Source organism: Trichoderma camerunense, assembly GCF_050948025.1.
Source record: "Trichoderma camerunense strain CBS 138272 chromosome Unknown V8C40scaffold_7, whole genome shotgun sequence".
Lineage (NCBI taxonomy): Eukaryota > Fungi > Ascomycota > Sordariomycetes > Hypocreales > Hypocreaceae > Trichoderma > Trichoderma camerunense.
In genome coordinates this window covers 884,081-902,037 of record NW_028145363.1, presented here as the reverse complement: position 1 = coordinate 902,037, position 17,957 = coordinate 884,081, and the positions used below count along the sequence as shown (strand labels likewise).

Below are 17,957 nucleotides of genomic sequence, written 5' to 3'. Positions count from 1 at the left end.
TCAATTGGTCCCCCCAGGCTCTCATACATGTAGGTACCTGTACCGACACGTGCCTGGGCTGGATGTCTCTCTCTCTCTCTCTCTCTCTCAGCCTGGGAGTCCGACCTCGTAGTCTCGTAGATGCCCGACTCAGCTTCCTCACAACTCAAACCCGGCTTCGGCGGCTGGCCTGGCCTGACCGAACAACTGAACAACTCACTGGCAGCCCTGGCCACCGCCAGCAAACCGCGGTCACGATCGGCACGCCTGTCTCCCGCTATCCGCACCACCAGTGGACGGTCTCTCGGCGACGCTGACAGCTGGAGCACTAATCTGGGGGGCCGGGTTCTGGCGCAGCGCCGGACAGGGGGGAAAGCGGCCACACTGGCGCCTAGCGGTGGGCTGCCAGCTACTACTACTGTACAGCGAGTGCCAGCGCCTGAGCTGCCCGCTATGAGCCGCCTGTAGCGCCTGGGCCCGGTGCGGTGGGGAGCCTTGGAGGGGGGTCGATGTTCCTTTTCCACTTCTCTCCCATGGAAGCGTCCCGTTCGAGGTCCCACCCCTGAGCCGGCTCACCACCTAAAAAAAATAATTAAAGGTTTCCCACGGCTTCTCCTGACTTTGAGCTTTGTCACGAGGGGATTTGAGTGAGCTGTTTCTGGGCTGTCCGTCGTCGAGAGGTCTTGTTCTGCTTCTTGTTCTGCTTCTGCATTGGCTTTTCCCTGTCCGCTTCCACGCTGCTCTGAGTTGAATAAGCAGCCTTGACGTCTGTGAACCGCCTCCCCCTTGAGGGCATTTGCTACCCACGCTCGTTTTCCAAATCCGCCCCTGGTCCTTTTATACGCTCCTTATGATCTTCACAGGTCCTGCTCCACGAAAGGAGCTATTGGCTTTGGTCGTCTTCCATCAAATTACCTTCTCTCTGCCTGTTTCGTAGCGCCAGAACGATATCTCCCCCCTCCTCCAGCCGGCCGATCGATCGCTTCTGCCGACGAAGAAAGAAAACCAACATATCCTACTTTTCACCGCCGTCTCTCTTCCCTCGTGGCACACCCTCTCTTCTAGAAATTGCAAGCAATGTCTGAAACGCCGGTGCCCAATGCCGAGGGCAACCAGCCCAAGGCTGTAAAGGACAAAAACTGCGAGTACTGTGGCCAAGCCTTCACCTCGTCTTCCCTCGGCCGACATCTTGATCTCTATATCAAGGACAAGAACCCCAAGCCTCCGGATGGTATTCACGATGTTGATGCTATCCGGAAGCTCCGTGGCAACATCACTCGACGCCAGCCTCGAGGCTCTCTTGGTGCTCGAAGAGATAACTCCACCCCTGCCGGTACCCCGAAACCAACGGCCAGGAAAGTATCGCCTGGGCAAGAGTCAGATAGCTTCAAACCTTCTGCCATACCCAAAGAGGGTCTATACAATATTGGACCCGTCAAGTACTCTTATACTACTCCATGGGAGGCCACTGGCGTTATAAATGATATTCCGGGCAAGAATGCCTGGGATGGTAATGCCCCTCAAGATAACAACAAGCGTCCTGGGGTATCAAGGAACGCTAGCAAACAGATGGCCCAAAAAGCTCAGTTCGATATCAGACAAAAGCTGGCAGATTCTATGGACACTGCTAGAGCCGCAGAGCTAGCTCTCAGAGAACTGATCAGCTCATGGCGGGCGGCAAAGTAAGTTATCTTGTCTGTTCAGGGCTTCGTCCAGAACTGTTGTTCGCCATAGGGGCCAGGATCGACTAACACCAAACTAGACAGCAGATTGATGGTAATTCGACACCTTTCGACTTCGATCCTCTTGCTCTGGATTTTCCAGCCCTTACTTTGCAGTGTCTTCAGCCACCGCCAACGTTGTTCTCTTCGACTCAGCACGCTACCTCGACATCCTGGGCTATACATTCGCCGTCCCAGCGTGAGTATGAGGCGCTTCAGGCCTACTTCTCGGAGGAATTCAAGGCATGGAAAATTACATGCGCTTCGGCCACGACCACGGTGATGGAGGAGATGGCTTATCCCCCAACTGGGGGCCCGTATAGAGACGTGAGAGAGGCCGTAAAGAAGGCTGAGAGAGCTGCTGAGAATCTTGAGCTTCATGTCAACGAACACCTAAAATCTGCATATGCGGTTTGGGAGAGTTTGCCCGGCCAGCGGAAAAGTGAACTTTGGCTTCTTGAGCTGGCACGTGGAGTGGGTCGCAAACATAAGGAAATGGAGAAGATGAAGGAGCAGCATCATAAGCTCAAGCAGGAAAACGCCAACCTCAAATCACACATCGACCAGCTCAACCGACTGCAGCAGCCGAGAGAGTTCAAGGTGATCTCACCCTCTACCATTCCTCTAGAACGAGACGTTCTTGCCTACGCCTATGAGCAGGCTGTCACGGGGACCAAGCTTGTTGGTTTCGAACTCGAGGATCGACATCTGGACCTGAATACCCTTGTAGCAAAGTCAATAGACCGATGGAAGAATATGATTGTGTCGAGTCGTGTTACCGCTACAGGGATGACCGCACAGCGGCCTCTGGACCAGACAGCGGCCCAGACTCCTGCTGCGGGAAACCAAAACAGTCCGTCAGAACCCCCAAGCGCCGTGCAAACACCACAGTTGACGCAACCGCCGCCGCCACCGCCGCAGCAGCAGCAGCAGCTCGACAAAAGGCTCTCGACCGCAAGCACGAATGGTCCAGCCAGTGAGCAAAGCGCTTCATCTACGACCAACACTGGCCCGCCGTCGATCGAAGAAACCAGCGATCAAGATGCTGATGCCGAGATGGAAGATGACGATAGCTTTGTTATGATGAGCCAATCACCTATCAAACCATCGCACCCACCTATACAGCAGCAGGCGCAGCTTGATGTTTCTCGGACTCGTGGACCCATGGCCCAGCAGCAGCAGCAACAGCAGCAGCAGGTCCAGCAGGTCCAGCAGGTGCAACAGCAAGTCCAACAGCAAGTTCAGCAACAGGTCCAGCAGCAAGTTGTTCAGCAAGTCCAACAACAGGTCCAGCAGCAGGTCCAACAACAAGTGCAACAACAAGTGCAGCAACAGCAAGCTCAACAGCAACAAGCACAGCAACGTAACACAGCAGATATGCGTTACATGATGCAAAATGGAGCCGGCAGCCCTGCAAGCAGAGCGGCCATGGCCATGAACCGTGCCATGCCCAACATGAACATGGCGGCAATGCAAGCCAACGCCATGCACGGTGCAGACATCACCATGGCGATGCAAGGGGTGCGTGGTGACATGTACTTGGAATAATAATGTCGATGAAAAAAAAAAAACATATATCGGAAGAGGGCGTATTTTCGGACGGTTTTAATAGAAGGAACGTCTCATTTATATAAACGGTTGTACACTGGCCATCATGGTTACCGGCATTCATTTTCGAGCGACGGCCTCATTACAAAAGAATCTTTTCACTTTTTTTTTTCTTTTCATGCGATATAACAAATCTCACGATTATTTCAACAAAAAAGGAACAATCAGCATTTTCTGTGCGCCTCCATGATGTGTTAATATAGAAACCGCAGCATTTGGGCCGGATAAGAAGCATATAGACTGGCGGAGGAAATGGATTAGGGGGACTGGGAGAATGTCGAATTTATTTTCATTGTTTTTGCTTTTGGTTTGTTTGTAGAATGGGATGAGGCTGAAGAAGAAAGAGGGGGCGAATATTTTGTGAAACTACTATTGGGCATTGCTGACTAGAAATCGAAAGTAAGGAGTAGGCGTCAATAGATGGAATTTATATGCGTTTTTTATTTTTAAAGAGAATCCTTTTTCCTTGTCTCGACCTCTATATATGTCTTGAGTTGAGTTTTTATACATGATTTTTCTGTCGGGATTTGTCCCTGGCATATTGTTCCTCCGTGTAGCGTAATAGTACATCATCTATTTTATACAGAGAAGCGGCTCGCTTCATGGCTTAACCTGCTTCAGCTTCTTCTCAATCATCCGCACCGTCGACTTTGGGATGTGTAGTCGGTGAGCGAGCACCAATGCGCCAGTGAGAACAGCAAGGCTACCAGCCTGGTGAGTGGCTGCCAAGTGTGTGGGAACCATGTAGATGAGGGTGGAGATACCGAGGGCGGCTTGCATGGTGACGAGATGGACGAGGCCGGTAGTGCCCTTCTTTGCGTTCTTAGGGAGCACGGCGGCGACCTTCCCGGTGCGGGCGTATGCGAAGAGGGCGAGGATTGTGCAAAAGGTCGTGATGGCCATGATTCGGTGGTCGAGCTGGACGGTGCTGGGGTTCTCGAGCATGTTGCGCCACCACAGGTCAGAGCCGTCCTCCTTGCGGGAATAGAACTTGTCCCATAGCTCAGACTTCGGAGGGGTGAGGCCGAGGCCCATCTTGGGGAACTCGTTGTAGATGAGGCCGGCGTCGAGACCGGCGACCAAGCCACCAGACATGGCAGTGAGGAATACGAGACCAGTGACACCAAGAACTGAGCGTCTGAAAGTCTTGAGAGCGGGGTTCTTGATGGCGTTAATGACAGCGGAGGCGGCAGCAGGGTCGGCGAGCAGACGGCGGGTGCGGAGGATAGTCAGGCCAGACATGAGCATCCAGGAATAGCAGACAAAAGCGGTAGCCAAGTGAGTAGTCAATCGGTACTGGGAGACACGTGGGTGAGAGCCAGGAGCAAAGAGATCGTCCTTGAGACCAGACTTGACCATCCACCAGCCAATGAAGCCCTGGAAGCCGATCAAGCTGGAGATGCCGAGGAGGTTGACGGCCATTCTGGGGGAGACTCGGCGGCGCGCGACAAAGTACAGCGAGGGCAGGACGAACGACATGCCGATGAAGCGGCCCCAGAGTCGATGGGTCCATTCCATGAAGTAAATCTTCTTGAACTCCTCCAGCGTCATGTGAGGGTTGAGCAGCTGGAATTCCGGGGACGCACGGTATTTTTCGAATTCAGACTCCCAGTCGGCGAGTGACATGGGAGGCAAAGAGCCGGTGACGGGTCTCCATTCCGTTATGCTAAGTCTATATACAGGATATATGGTTAGCGACTGACTGTTGCATTGCTTCTCTTGCTCATCCGAAGCGAATTGAAATCGTACCCAGATTCGGTCAATCTTGTTAGTCCACCCCAGACGACGATGCCGAAGCAGCTAGCAGCACTGCCAATGAGCCAATATGCGACGGCCTTGGAAGTGGTTTTCTTGGGAAACGCTTTTGAAGCCTTGGCTTGCACCTGAGATGCCACAGCTGAAGCATTTTGGGTCGCCAGGCTTTCCAATGGCTTCGCATCGGCATATCCCCGTGATCGTACGATATTCAGAATTGTCGAGGGAGAGCGTCTGGGCGCCTGTCGAAGGCATTGGTTGCAGACAAAGAACCTCGAGGGCATCTGGAGGGCAGCCCTCCGAAGCCCGGCTGCAAAGACGGCCATTTTGTGCTTCTCTGCGCAATAGCGCTCAATGTGAAGACGAAAAGGCGCTGGATCGCACGATATTTCGGGAGATCTGAATTATAGCATGTCGTCGGAGCTTACAGAGCGCCGAGGCGGGCGGGCCACAGCGGAGTCGGGAAAGAATTAGAGGGGCGCTGATAGGTGGGATGCCGCCGGGGGTCCCCGCCAAACCACTCTCACCGCCAATTTTTTCACACGGCAGAAAAAAACGTAAGGTAAAGTTGAGCAGCAGCAAAAAAAAGACGAGGAAAAAAAGCTTGAGAGAGAGGCACGACAGCTTGGCGTCGCAAAACACCTGGCAATAACGCCCTCTAATTTACGAATACAGAGCCTCTGAAGATGCCCGGTCGACAGGCTCATGGACGGCCGCTGCTAAGCCAGCCAAAGGCCAAGTCTGGCCCCAAGAAGTCGAAGTCGAGGGCGCAGACGAATGCGCTGAATGCCTTCAACATTGCGCAGGAGAGATTCCCCACAAAGGAGAAGAAGACGCCGCGAGCACGAGAATTGGATGCCGAAATTGAGAAGAAGCATGCGCGAGAAGAAGAGGACGAAGATGAGGAAGAGGACGAAGAAGAAGGTCCCAAGCGGAAGAAGATCAAGGCTCCCCAGCGCAGTGCAGCAGCTGGTGGTGATGTAGAGTTTGGCAGCGACAGCGAAGGAAACGAGTGGCAGCTTGGTGGAATGGCAGACGACGACGAAGACTCCGAGATTGAGAGTGACGATGCGTTTGGCGACAGCGACAATGAAATGTTTCAGGGCTATGCCTTCCGCGGTTCCAAGACAGGCCAGCGAAAGGTGAGAAATTGCCATTGGTGAAAATACTGATCCGTAGTGCTAACCCGCAGAAAAACAGGACGACGACTCAGAAGACTCTGACGATAGCAATGACGATCAAGGAGAGACTCTTGGCGAAGAGGCTATTGATCTGGCAACGGCTCTGGACCAGTTCGAGGAAGAATCTGAAGAAGAAGAGCCAGAAGGCGAAGAAGGCTCCGAAGAGGAAGATTCAGAAGACGAAGAGGATTCTGATGAGTCGGATGGCTCTGAGGATGTTGATGATGACAGCGACGAGGAGGCCGATCCCGAGAGATTGAAAGAGCTCAAAGGCCTGATATCTGGCTTTGGTGGCGAGGAAGATGACGACGAGAACAGCGCGCCAGTCTCCAAGAACCAGAAGATTGATCTTGGTGACCTCGGACTCTCTGGATTGAACGACCCTTTTATGAAGCAGTCAGTAAAGCTCCTGAAGAAGGAATCGAAGGAAACACGGCCCGGAGCGTCAAAGAAGCTAGATGTGCCGCTATCAAGAAGAGAACAGGGCCGTATCGACCGAGCAGCTGCCTACGACAAGACCAACGAGACACTTAACCGATGGACGGAGACCGTTAAACAGAACCGCAGAGCCGAACACCTGATATTCCCTCTTCCTGAGAACTCTGAATCAGCTGGACTCGATCGGACAGAGCTTCAACCTCTCACACTGAAGAGTGCTGCCAACGAGCTCGAATCTACAATCATGGGCATCATGGAGGAGAGCGGTCTATCTTTGGAAAAGGAGAAGAAGCCTAAGAAGCAGGAATTCGACGAGGAGGGCAACCTGCTTACTCGGAAGCAGGTTCTGGAAAGGAAGCGTCTCGAGCGCGAGATCAATTCCAGAGAAGCAAAGCGCGCCAAGCGTATCAAGAAGATTAAGAGCAAGGCCTATCACAGAGTCCACAGAAAACAACGGGAACGCGATGAGATGGCTACCAAGGAAGCGATGGCCGAGGCTGGCGAAATCGATTCCGAAGAAGAGAGGGAAGCTCAGGATCGTCGTCGTGCTCTGGAGCGAGTCGGCCAGCGCCACAAGGACAGCAAATGGGCCAAGATGGGATCCAAGGCGAAGCGTGCCGTTTGGGATGACGATTTCCGGTCTGGCTTAACAGAAATGGCCCGCAAGGACGAGGAATTGCGTAGAAGGAAAGAAGGCAAGAACTCGAGGGGAGCAGGAGATGATTCGGATGAGACCAGCAGCTCTGGATCTGATGACGATGACAACGATGACTTGCGACGACAGCTGGATGAGCTCGAACAAGAGGATGACGAGCCTCAGTCGAGGCTGATGAAGATGAAGTTTATGCAAAAGGCGGAAGCAGCGAAGAAGAAGGCCAACGACGACCTCATCAAGGAAATCCGCAGAGAGCTAGACGGAGAAGAAGTCCAAGTGTCTGACGAGGAAGAAAAGGGAGGCGAGATCGGCCGAAGACAGTACGGCAACGGAGCGGCCAACCCGTTCTCCATGTTGCAGAACAACATCTCAGCCCGAGAAGCCAAGAGGAACCGCGTCAAGGACTCTAGGGAAGAGGAGCAAGACGTGAGCTTCGCAAATGGCGATGGCGCCCCTCACATTACAAACGGCTCGGTGAATCACGCCTGGTCAACGCCTGCCGAGGCAACGACTTCTATAGCGGGAGCTTGGTCCCAGGGCGACTCGCGCAGAAAGAAGACTTCGTCAGCACGTGCCGACGACCTCGATCTCAACGCCAACATCCTCACCGCTTCTCAACCTAAACCGAAATCCAAGCCAGCCAAGAAGTCACAATCCCAAGCCCAAGACGACTCCGATGACACCTCCTCCGAATCCGAGTCCGACGCCGAGTCAGAGAACCGCCTGCCCCTCGCCATCCGCGACAAGGCCCTCGTAGCACGCGCCTTTGCGGGCGAAGACGTCGTCACCGAATTCCAGCGCGAAAAGGACGAAATCGCCGAAGAGGACGACGACAAGGTCATTGACAACACGCTCCCCGGCTGGGGCTCCTGGGTCGGCGAGGGCATCAGCGCCCGCGAGAAGAAGAGGCACCAGGGCCGCTTCCTGACAAAGGTCGAGGGCATCAAGAAGAAGGACCGCAAGGACGCCAAGCTGGATAAAGTAATCATTAACGAAAAGCGCATCAAAAAGGTTCGTCTTAACACCCTATCCCCCCCTTTTATCTCCCAATATTTTATTACGGAAACGCTAACCCTTTCTTTCTCTAACAGAACGACCGCTATCTCGCATCTCAGCTTCCCTTCCCATTCGAGTCGAGACAGCAGTACGAGCGGGCTTTGCGTCTGCCTGTTGGCCCCGAATGGATGACCAAGGAGACGTTCCAGGACAACACGAAGCCAAGGGTTATCATGAAGCAGGGCATTATTACGCCCATGTCGAAGCCTTCTGCATAGATTTTTTTGTTTTCCCAACGCTGTCAGAATGGAAAATAGACTTACTCGGAGGATGGAGCTTTTCTTTACTTTCATAATTTATACACCATTCAGGTTTGATTTTCATATGGCCTAGATACATCCCGGTTGTCAAAAGTCAATTCATGTGGAATGTTCATAGCTCTTCTGTTGGAAATATCACGGCAGAGGTTAGGTGCGAAAGGTTTGTTACGTTTTCACAGGTATCATTAAAATTATCAATACAAACACGATATAACGCCATCATTTTGTCCGTTTGATTCCCCATAAATCGCGAGAGAAAAGGAAATAAATAAACGAGAAAAAAGAAGCAAAAGGCAGAGTGACCACCGCTACCTTGGGGCGCACATTTTGATCCGATGCATCTAGCAATATTCTCTGATCCACAGCCGTCCCTCGCAATGACTTCAAATTTGCAATCCTTAAAATTCAGCACAATGCAGGAAAATAATAATACAGGGCTAGGAAAGGGGCTAGTATAGCCAGGAGTGATCTCGATCCGAGGGTTTTTGTTGCAGTAAACAAGCCCCGCGTTCGTCCATAACATAAGAAAGGGATGTTCTCGAGATATTCATAGCATCGATGGCTATGTTGTATTCCAATGGTCGGAAGGATGCCATCTTCGACCAAGGTAGTAGATATCGACTCGTATCAAAGTCGTCGATGTTATTCAGTCGTGCTTAGTTGCTGCCGCTGATAAGATCTGTTGCCTTGTCCAAGAAGTCTCCTGGCGTAGCAAAGAAAGCCACGGCAATGATGATGTAGAGGCCGAGAAGCATGGCGCCTTCGAGGTAGTTCGATTTGCCGTCCTGAACGGTATAGGTGACAACCAAAACGGACACGGCGAACGCAACAGTCTCGACTGTATCATGATTAGCTTTCTTCAAGGTAACTTCTTTACACACGGGTATAACTCACAAGTCTCAAAGTGGAGCGTCATGTCACGTCCAATAATCCATCCGACAATAACGAGGAATGGGGTGACACCCAACGCAATCTGAATGCTGGAGCCAATTGCCACACCCATGGCCAAGTCCATCTTGTTGCGAAGGGCGACGACCACGGCAGTGACATGTTCCGCAGCATTTCCAACAATGGGAATGAGGATTAAACCGATGAATGCTTTGCTGATATTTGCGCTTTCGACGAGGTCATCGATGCTTCCGACCAAGTAATCGGCACAGATGGCGACCAAAACTGTTACAACGACAAGGACTGCGGTAGCAGCAATCGGACCCAGAGTGGGCTCTTCGGGCTCCTCACCGTCGGCAGTGAGAGGGTCTTCGGGGTCGAAAAGGTTGCTGTGTGTCCGAAGCTGGAAAATGAGATACATGGCGTATAGAACCAGCAGAATGATGGCAGTGCCGCGAGAAAGAACCAGGATACTGCGGTCCTTGTCGCCGATATCAGTGTTCTTCTGGTCGAGGACGCCGTACAGCTACAGGATGATGTTAGACAAAGCTCGTATTCCCAACATGCGACAGGGGAAAACATACCGCAGCGGGAATCACCAGGGAAGCAGAGGAGAGAGCCATGAGGGAGCAGGTAGTCTGCGCAACGGCGGCCGAGAAAGTCTGCTCCGTACCAGCTCCCGTCGAACCACGGTGTCGAAGACCACCAAACAAAAAGCACATTCCCATGACCAGCAGCAAATTCGAAAGAATGGATCCGAGCATGGAGGATTGCACAACCTCAATCTGGTTCTCACGAAGAGCCACAATGCTGACCTGCAAACAGTCAGTACCTACCGGAAGATGGGGAAATATTGCGCGCAACGTACAATCAACTCAACAGCGTTTCCAAAAGTAGCGTTCAGCAGCCCACCCAGAGCCTCGCCGAGCTTGAGAGATATTTCCTCAGTCGCAAAGGACAAGACGGCAGCAAGCGGGATAATGGCGAAGAAGTTAATTGTAAAAACGGCGGTTGAGTTCCAGCCGAGACGACCAGCAACAATACCGATAGGGACCATAATGAGCAGGAAGTTGACATAGTCTAAATTGTGAAAAAGCAAAAATATCAGTATACAGCTATTTGCTGAGAAACAAGTGAAATTGTAATTCTCGCGCAAAACTTACTGCTAAGGAGAGTCACCTTGGTGACATGCCAAGTGTAGGCAAGGCTGCGGACGATGAAGTTGTCGCTGTCATTGCCCGGCGTGTGCTTCGAATCGAAGAAGAATTGGAATGCCGCGGAGCGCTCGCGGTGAACGTCACCTAGAATGTGATTCTGGTTGCCATTGGAGCTCTCGCCGTTGAGGCCATTGAGGAGCGGCGTGCGCTCGTTGTTGTTTGGTTTGTAGCTCATTGTGCGCCGAATGCTTCTCGTCCAATTCAAGTTAACTGTAGTCGACGATACCAATTGAATATGGTCAGTTTACGGGAGATCGCAACGAGCGGGATCGGTTGTTAAAAGAGAGAAAGCGAAAGGCGGCGCAAAGACGAAAAAGAGAGTAGAGAGCAGCTGAGGATTGCACGAGTGAAGCAAGGGAGAGTTTGCTAGTTGGAGCTATTCGCAGCAAAGGAGCTGTGTCGTAGGAAGAGGGAGGATGGAGAAGAAGAGGAAGAGGATCAGCGATGGCAGCCACGATGCCAATTCCCACTGCCCATTGAAGGTTGCAATTATGGAGGCGCTATTTGTGTACTGCAGAATGGAGACACAGAGGCGGCGAGGCAGGGATAAAGTAATAAAAGTTCAAGGCGACGAGGCTGGCTGGGCAGGGTGGAGAGGGGAGAGAAATTGAGGTTTTAAGAGTTGCGCGTGGCGTTTTTGTTTGGTCCGGGGGCGTGGTATGTCACAGAGCTAGGGCGAAGGAAAAAGAACAAAGGGAGATTTGATTTGATATGAGTCGCAGGAAAGCACTGGATCGGATCGCACGCCTGATATGAACAAAGAGAATAGACAGCAAGGATTGTCACTTACACAGGCCCCAGACCATGGCTGGAAGCTCCGGAATAGCCACAGGATACGGGACAAGCGAATTTACCCGGACACGGCGGGAATATCGAGAGCAATCGGGGGTGTTTTGGGTCACAGTACAACGTACAACCCTTTGTTGGAATCTCGGTTGAAGCCGCGGTCGAGTCGGTCGAAGGCGAATCGAGAGAGATGGAGGGAAAAAGAAGAGCGAGTGACCGCGATGTTCAGCGAATGGGTATGCCGGGGCCAAGGCTAGCGCGGGTCCACAGGGGTCCGGGTAGGTGCGTGTGAGAATTCGAGGTTCAAGGTTGCCAGGTACCGGTACCTTACCAATGCATTGATGGAATTGGTTGTGGCTGAGGCTGGAATAACTGATAACTGCACTCGTAAGTGTCGAGGGGCTTGTGGGCGTCTGATGACTTGATTTTTGACGCTGCACTGTGACGATTGATTTGGTGATTACAGCATCCAGAGGACGATATGCTGTAACTGCAGGCGCAAGGCACGGATGTACGCAAATCTTGGCACGCGACTTGCCTTGCCGGGAGCTGGACTGGAGGCCTCCTTCCCCTCCAAGAACCAGAAGCCCCTCTTGCGCCAGCCTGCAGCTGCAGATTGTATGACAGCTATACCGCCCTTGGTTGACGTATGCCTACGTGCGCACAATGTACTCCGTATCTGCTTCACCGTAATTGTTTGTTTGGGGCATCTTGGCAATCAGCTAGCACTGTACTTCTGCAATGGTCTGGATCTCACTAGACAGACCGCAGCTACTGCACTGCACTGTGTAATGTGGTAATTGAACATTAAACCTTGAAAGGAACCAATTCGCAACGCTGTTCCCGCCCCGGGCGCTTCCAGGTGCAATGCAAGCATCGAATTCAAATCCAATCAATCCAATCCGATATTAGCGCCTCCCGCTTCCCAAAACATGCGCATGGGATCCCCCCCTCCAGAATTACCCACAAAAAAGCTTCGCCAGTCTAAAAAAGCTTGTTGTGTGACGGAATGGAACTGTACAAAGAGCCAAGTAACTGCATGTCCCCCCCTCGCAGGGTGGAGAAGAAGCTAACGTAAAGCCGTCAATCCACGACGTCATGCACGATTCAGCAGCAACGCAACGGCTTCTGTTTTTTTCTCTCTTTGTTCTGCGACAGGGCGGCAAAGGGAACGGAGAATGCCGTCCTCTTGCTTTTTCATTCGCTCGCCCGAGGATCGGTACCCGCGCTTGTTTGTAAAAAAAGGACGCAACGATTACCAAATGATAGCCCTACTGACCCATAACCTCGCGCCTCGGTCGGAGAAAAAGGAAAAGAAAAAGAACAAAGAAAAAGAAAAAAAGGTACACACGTATCCAAACCTTATACTCGCACGTTCCAATCTACAGTAGCCGGGGCGCTTAATGCCCAAGTAGGTACTGTACTTACCTCGGTACCCAGGTCCTCTGGACACTTATTGACTCTGTACCTTACTTCCACTCCATAACCTCGTACAACATCAAGCAAGGTCTATCAAATCATCTCCAAAACACCGCCTGCACGCATGCATGCATGGAACCAAAAAGCCAAGACAAAACCCTCACCTACCATATCCCACGTGCTCCCCCTTATCCCATACAAATCACTTCCCTTTCAAACACGCAAACTCGTACAAACATCGCTTCTCCAACAGCCACCCCTCTTACCAAGCAACTTCGCCCTCTTCTTCAACTTGCACAGCCCCCCAAATCCACCTCTCAAAGGTGAATATCGCAAATTAAGCTTAAATTCCCCCCCCTCACTCGTGACTCCGTTAGACAAATCGTATCGCTCCAGCCTCATTATTCATGATTTTGAATTTTTGATTTTTGATTTCGAATTACACTCTCTTTTACCCGGCTGCTTCTAGAACAGAATTTACCCCGCCAGCCGACTCGTCACCGATAACATCCTGACTCTCCAAGTCCAACGTTTCCGATGGGCTACACCTACACCAGTGTCTCAGCCTCTCGCCCAGGTTTAGGCCAAGATTATGGCCAAGGCTCTAAGGCTCTCACCAAGGCTTTGGCTCTGCCGCAGTGCCCCTTGCACGGCGGATCTTATCGATTAACAACTTAGTATCGCCAAGCGCCCACGTGGAGATCTCACGTTGATTACCGTCACACTGCACAGCCGGAGCACCTCGATCTAGGCAAGCCGAAATTAAGGGTCCCATGAGAAATGAAGCATCTATTCTGCAGAATGTACAAGTATCGTGGAACCAAACCGAGTCGTAGTAACCATCAGGTGACAAGAGCATTGCGCCCATTGCAAGTCACGGCGTGAGCGAGCGATCCCGAACCTCCCGCCAGCATGTCCGACGACGTCACGGCTTTGAATATCAAACGGCCTTAGTCAGCGCCGGCCACACCTTACCAGGAACAAGCCGGAACAGAAAGCAGAAATAGGCAATTGACAATGCCACCGCGCCTCTGCTCAGAATCCCGCCCGCAAAGTCAATTTCGCCCTCGAATGCCGCATCTGTCCTGCCGCCGACGTGCTCAGCCTCGCATCCCTTCCCGCATCAACTTCCCGCATCGGCAAAGGTACGGCAAGATACGCATCGACAAAATACGCCGCCCCGGCCCCATCCCACCGGAAGCAGCCAAGACGATCTAAAGGATCGCTTCAACGTTTAGCTTGCCACGCTTGCTTCCTAAGCCTCCAACCGACTGTTGCCAAGTAGCAGAAGATCAGAGGCCATCCTCTCCTTGCTCATCATATTTCCCCAAGCGCTGTTGCTGCCTGTTAGCATTGGATCCCCAGCTCTGACAGATAGAGGCACCCTAGAACTTACCAGCAGAATAAGCCATAAACCACGTCAGCGATGCTCCGCCATCCAGCCACTGGGGGCTAAATGAGCGTGAGCTAAAGAATTCCCAAGCCTTCCTTGGCTCTACCGACGCATAGCTGGCCCAAATGATGCCCTTCCAAGCATTGCCAATGTCGTCGATCCGCCCGTCGCTGAAAAAGGCATCCCATTCTTCCTGCACAAATTCCTTGACCCTCACGAACGGTGTCGAGGGCAGGATAGGAATCATGTGGATCCCCTGAATTGCCTCGATGTTGGGATCAAAATACGTCGTGTGGTCCACTTTGTTCTCGAATAGGATGCCCGCGACTTTGTTGCCAATAAACTGCTTTGGCTGTACCTCGTTGTCGCTTTTGTACAGGTAATAATTCTGCAGGCTACGGGCGATGATGGAGAGCTGCAGATTACCCCTATTACGTTCTTGGCATCAGCTATTTTGAATTTCTCGGGGTTTAAAGGGGCAAGCGGGTAAACGATGAAAGCAAGAAACAAACAGAAGGCGTCGACATCACCAGAGCAGGAGCATGAGGAATCTCGCCTCTTACCTTGCCTCCAAATCGGCATTCCTGCTGACCTTGCCCCACATCTTGATGGCATATGCATGCATCATGTCCTCAGAGCTCGATTCTTGGTCCTACTGGCCGTTAGCATTGGAGAAGCACTACCGTCTGGAGAGCCCAATTCACCTTGCCGTCCATAGCGGCATAGAGACCATGTGCCCAACTGTGGCCGTGGTACCAGTCAAAATTCCGCCACATGGGAAACAGCTTGTCCTTGGCGCTGGGATTGGCCACGTCTCGAACCAGCGCATTGATATAGTCCTTGTTCTGGTTCAGCCAACCTGAATCGAGATGGCCAATGATTGCTCCAGCGAGTATATGATAGCCGTAGTGGAAATGATGGTCGTTGTAGTACGTGTTTCCAAAGTCAGCACCGGAATTTCCGGTAACATAGCTTGCCGACGACACGATACCACCCCAAGCAGCTGCCAGTCGTAGAATTAGCATCTCGCCGTGGCCTTGGAACGAGATGAGCAGTTAACAAGCATCAAACCACTACTTACATTCGTAGACAAGAGGAAACTTTTGTTTGTTGGCCGCAAACGTGGCAAACGCCGCCTTGAGCTGACCCAAGCCAGTTTGTGCTAGAGCACTGTCCCCTAGCATCCATCTGACCACGTAAAGAATGGTTGCAAACTTAGCCAAGGCCTAGAGAGCAGTTTGTCAGTTGAGTTTCCATACCACAGCGAGAGACGAGAAATCCTCAAAGATGTATACCTTTCCGCTAAAGTACATGGAATCCAGATTGCTCTGCGCAATCATATTCTGTGCGATTTCTTTTGAGGCTGCCGCGTGGATGATGCTCTTCGCATGGCTTGACAGCTTCTCCATGTTTCCTCTTTCGGGGTCCCAGGGAGCAAACGTCATGTCCACCGGCATCTTGGGCTCAATCATGGTCCATCGATTCCCTTTTACCAAGGTGGCAAGGCCCTTCGTAGTCGATTGCAGCTGCGCTTCCCGCTGTATACGCCTCTTTGTCTCCTGATCAAACGAATCGATATGGTGAGGGAGAGCGTACATATAAAGGTTACCAGTCTGATGCCCGTCTATCTGAAAATTGAACGAGTAGCTGCCTTCATAACCGCGAGCCGTACCTGTCAATTCAAGCGTGACGGGCCAGATGCCGGCGCCATCATCCAAGATATCCTCGGCATCCTGGCTCTTCGGACACTTGCAGACCTGAATGATGCCATGGAACGGCTTCTTCGATTCAGCTAGTCCATTGTTGATAACCATGAGGTCCAGCGGATCCCCCTTTGTCGCCCAAGCATACATCAGCCAAGTGGCTCCATCCTCGAGATGGAACGTGAACTTGGCCACTCCATGCTTGAGTTCTCGTGTTACTCGAGTCATAGTCTTGAAGAATACACCAGTTTGAATGACGGGGGTCGATCCGCTATACTGCGCTGTAATGTATGCCATTCCTTGCACCAGAGGAAACGATATAGCGGGTGGAGAATTATCGTCTCTGCTCAGGTGAACCCGCGCCGAGAAGGCTGTCATGCTGTCAATTGAAAGAATCGTTTCCTTTCCAAGCTCCTTGGCAGAAAGAACCAGGGAATGAATGCCCACCGGGTTGAGATAGAAAGACGAAGCGCCGTTAAACTTTTCTTTACCAAAAACCCTTTGGCTAGCCTCGGTGTGAGAACATGCCATGCCCCAGCTGGCCGTTATGCCTTTTCCTCCGGCCCAGGCCAGTGAGTAAGGAAACGTAAAAGTCGGACATCGCTGGTCTTCCAAGAAGAAGTTGGAGTAGAACTTGTTTGTCTGAAGCGGCGCATTCTCCCAAATGCCCTTTCGAGGAACGGGGTGGTCCTTTCGAGTCGGGATTTGGGAGGGAGGCAGGTCGACGTCGATGGGCTCCGCGAAAATGTTCTTTGATACCATGTTGCCTTCTTCTTCAGCGGTAGTGGCGTCCATATCGACTATCCGTGTGTAGAATCTAACCGTGGTCTCTGCAGCTGGCACTTGAGGCAATCTAGTTGGACCGTGGGGAACGTCGCTTTCGCTTGTGCTTAAATGAGTGGTATGCGATGGAGGCGATATTCTTGTTTCAATTGGAAGAGAGCTTGCAGTTATAGTAACTGTCGTTGTGACTCTATTCTGAGTATAAGAGGCAGACTCAGTGCGGGTAGACTTTGAGATCGTCGTACTAGAAGCCAACGTCTCATTCAACAAGAAGTTTCTAAAGGGAGAATGCAACCGAGTCCTAATCGGGCGCTTCGATTTAACGGTCTTTTCCGAAGAGGCAAAACGGCCCTGACCAGTATCCGGACCTGGTAAAGCGAGAGTCCCTTGCGCGAGTATTAGCCAACAAATCCATGATATGAAACGATATAAAGCCATGACATTGGTGAAGATTTGAAAATATCCATGTATACATGGTGCAAGGTGTGTTTTCAACTTGATATGCTCAAGCAAAGTTCTTTAGATGTCCGAGAGAGACATATTATCAGAACCAAGAGGTGTCTCCAACGAGGAATTAAAAATAGCCGTAGTCACGGAGGAATGGGTGCCCAGAAGATGTTTTGTGGGGGACTTGATTCACAACCATGCATGGCTCCAAATTCCCAGGGAGCTTGGAATGCCTACGGGGTGCAAAGAGAAAGAGACAATCAGTGGTGGTTTGTTATCTTGGAACATACCTGTCTGACGATTCGGAGCTGAAGTGCTGCCTCGGAGATTGTGAGCGGTGCGGATGAAGCAATAACGATGGTGATTGTGGTACAGGAGGGAGATATCACAGAAGGTTAACAGATGGACAAAGGATGAAGGTTTAACCAAAAATGGCAAATGTACAGTGATGCTGAATAGGAGCTTGTAGGAAGAAAAGAGGTGCTGATATGAGGTATGAATCTGCGAATGCGAAGAAATCAGAAAGACAGCTCGCGTCTTTGGAATAATTGGTATCCTCTACCCTACAAAGGGCTGAGCCGAATTTGGCAAGAGGACTTAAGAGGAAAGCCCTTCCGATTACGCCTCTGTTGGTTTTCGCCTATAATATTCTAAGTCAGCTGCCACTG

The 17,957-nt window shown here is 51.6% G+C and overlaps 5 protein-coding genes across 5 annotated transcripts; 2 read left to right on the top strand and 3 right to left on the bottom strand.

Annotated features, from left to right (window-relative positions):
- The first annotated feature begins 550 nt into the window (after positions 1-550).
- V8C40DRAFT_242769 (uncharacterized protein) lies at positions 551-3,807 on the top strand. The gene is made up of 2 exons (XM_083215284.1): positions 551-1,661; positions 1,742-3,807. The coding sequence occupies exons 1-2, from the start codon at positions 1,057-1,059 to the stop codon at positions 3,246-3,248; spliced, it is 2,112 nt and encodes a 703-aa protein (XP_083074247.1). The 5' UTR covers positions 551-1,056; the 3' UTR covers positions 3,249-3,807.
- On the bottom strand, positions 3,730-5,480 carry V8C40DRAFT_242767 (cytochrome oxidase assembly protein-domain-containing protein). Its single transcript, XM_083215283.1, has 2 exons — positions 5,058-5,480; positions 3,730-4,980 (listed from the first exon to the last, which is right to left on the bottom strand). The coding sequence occupies exons 1-2, from the start codon at positions 5,387-5,389 to the stop codon at positions 3,909-3,911; spliced, it is 1,404 nt and encodes a 467-aa protein (XP_083074246.1). The 5' UTR covers positions 5,390-5,480; the 3' UTR covers positions 3,730-3,908.
- A 36-nt stretch (positions 5,481-5,516) lies between these two features.
- On the top strand, positions 5,517-8,957 carry V8C40DRAFT_242766 (Utp14 protein-domain-containing protein). The gene is made up of 3 exons (XM_083215282.1): positions 5,517-6,205; positions 6,264-8,348; positions 8,429-8,957. Exons 1-3 carry the CDS (start codon positions 5,750-5,752, stop codon positions 8,609-8,611), a joined length of 2,724 nt encoding a protein of 907 aa, XP_083074245.1. The 5' UTR covers positions 5,517-5,749; the 3' UTR covers positions 8,612-8,957.
- V8C40DRAFT_242763 (Sodium/calcium exchanger protein-domain-containing protein) lies at positions 8,818-11,735 on the bottom strand. The gene is made up of 6 exons (XM_083215281.1): positions 11,549-11,735; positions 10,705-10,968; positions 10,410-10,621; positions 10,126-10,356; positions 9,548-10,067; positions 8,818-9,491 (listed from the first exon to the last, which is right to left on the bottom strand). Exons 1-6 carry the CDS (start codon positions 11,562-11,564, stop codon positions 9,310-9,312), a joined length of 1,425 nt encoding a protein of 474 aa, XP_083074244.1. The 5' UTR covers positions 11,565-11,735; the 3' UTR covers positions 8,818-9,309.
- Positions 11,736-14,280: 2,545 nt separating this feature from the next.
- V8C40DRAFT_264943 (endo-1,3(4)-beta-glucanase) lies at positions 14,281-16,854 on the bottom strand (the record flags this gene model as incomplete). The annotated part of the gene is made up of 6 exons (XM_083219591.1): positions 14,281-14,297; positions 14,360-14,784; positions 14,920-15,008; positions 15,061-15,359; positions 15,438-15,582; positions 15,652-16,854. 6 exons carry the CDS (start codon positions 16,852-16,854, stop codon positions 14,281-14,283), a joined length of 2,178 nt encoding a protein of 725 aa, XP_083074243.1.
- Positions 16,855-17,957: the final 1,103 nt, after the last annotated feature.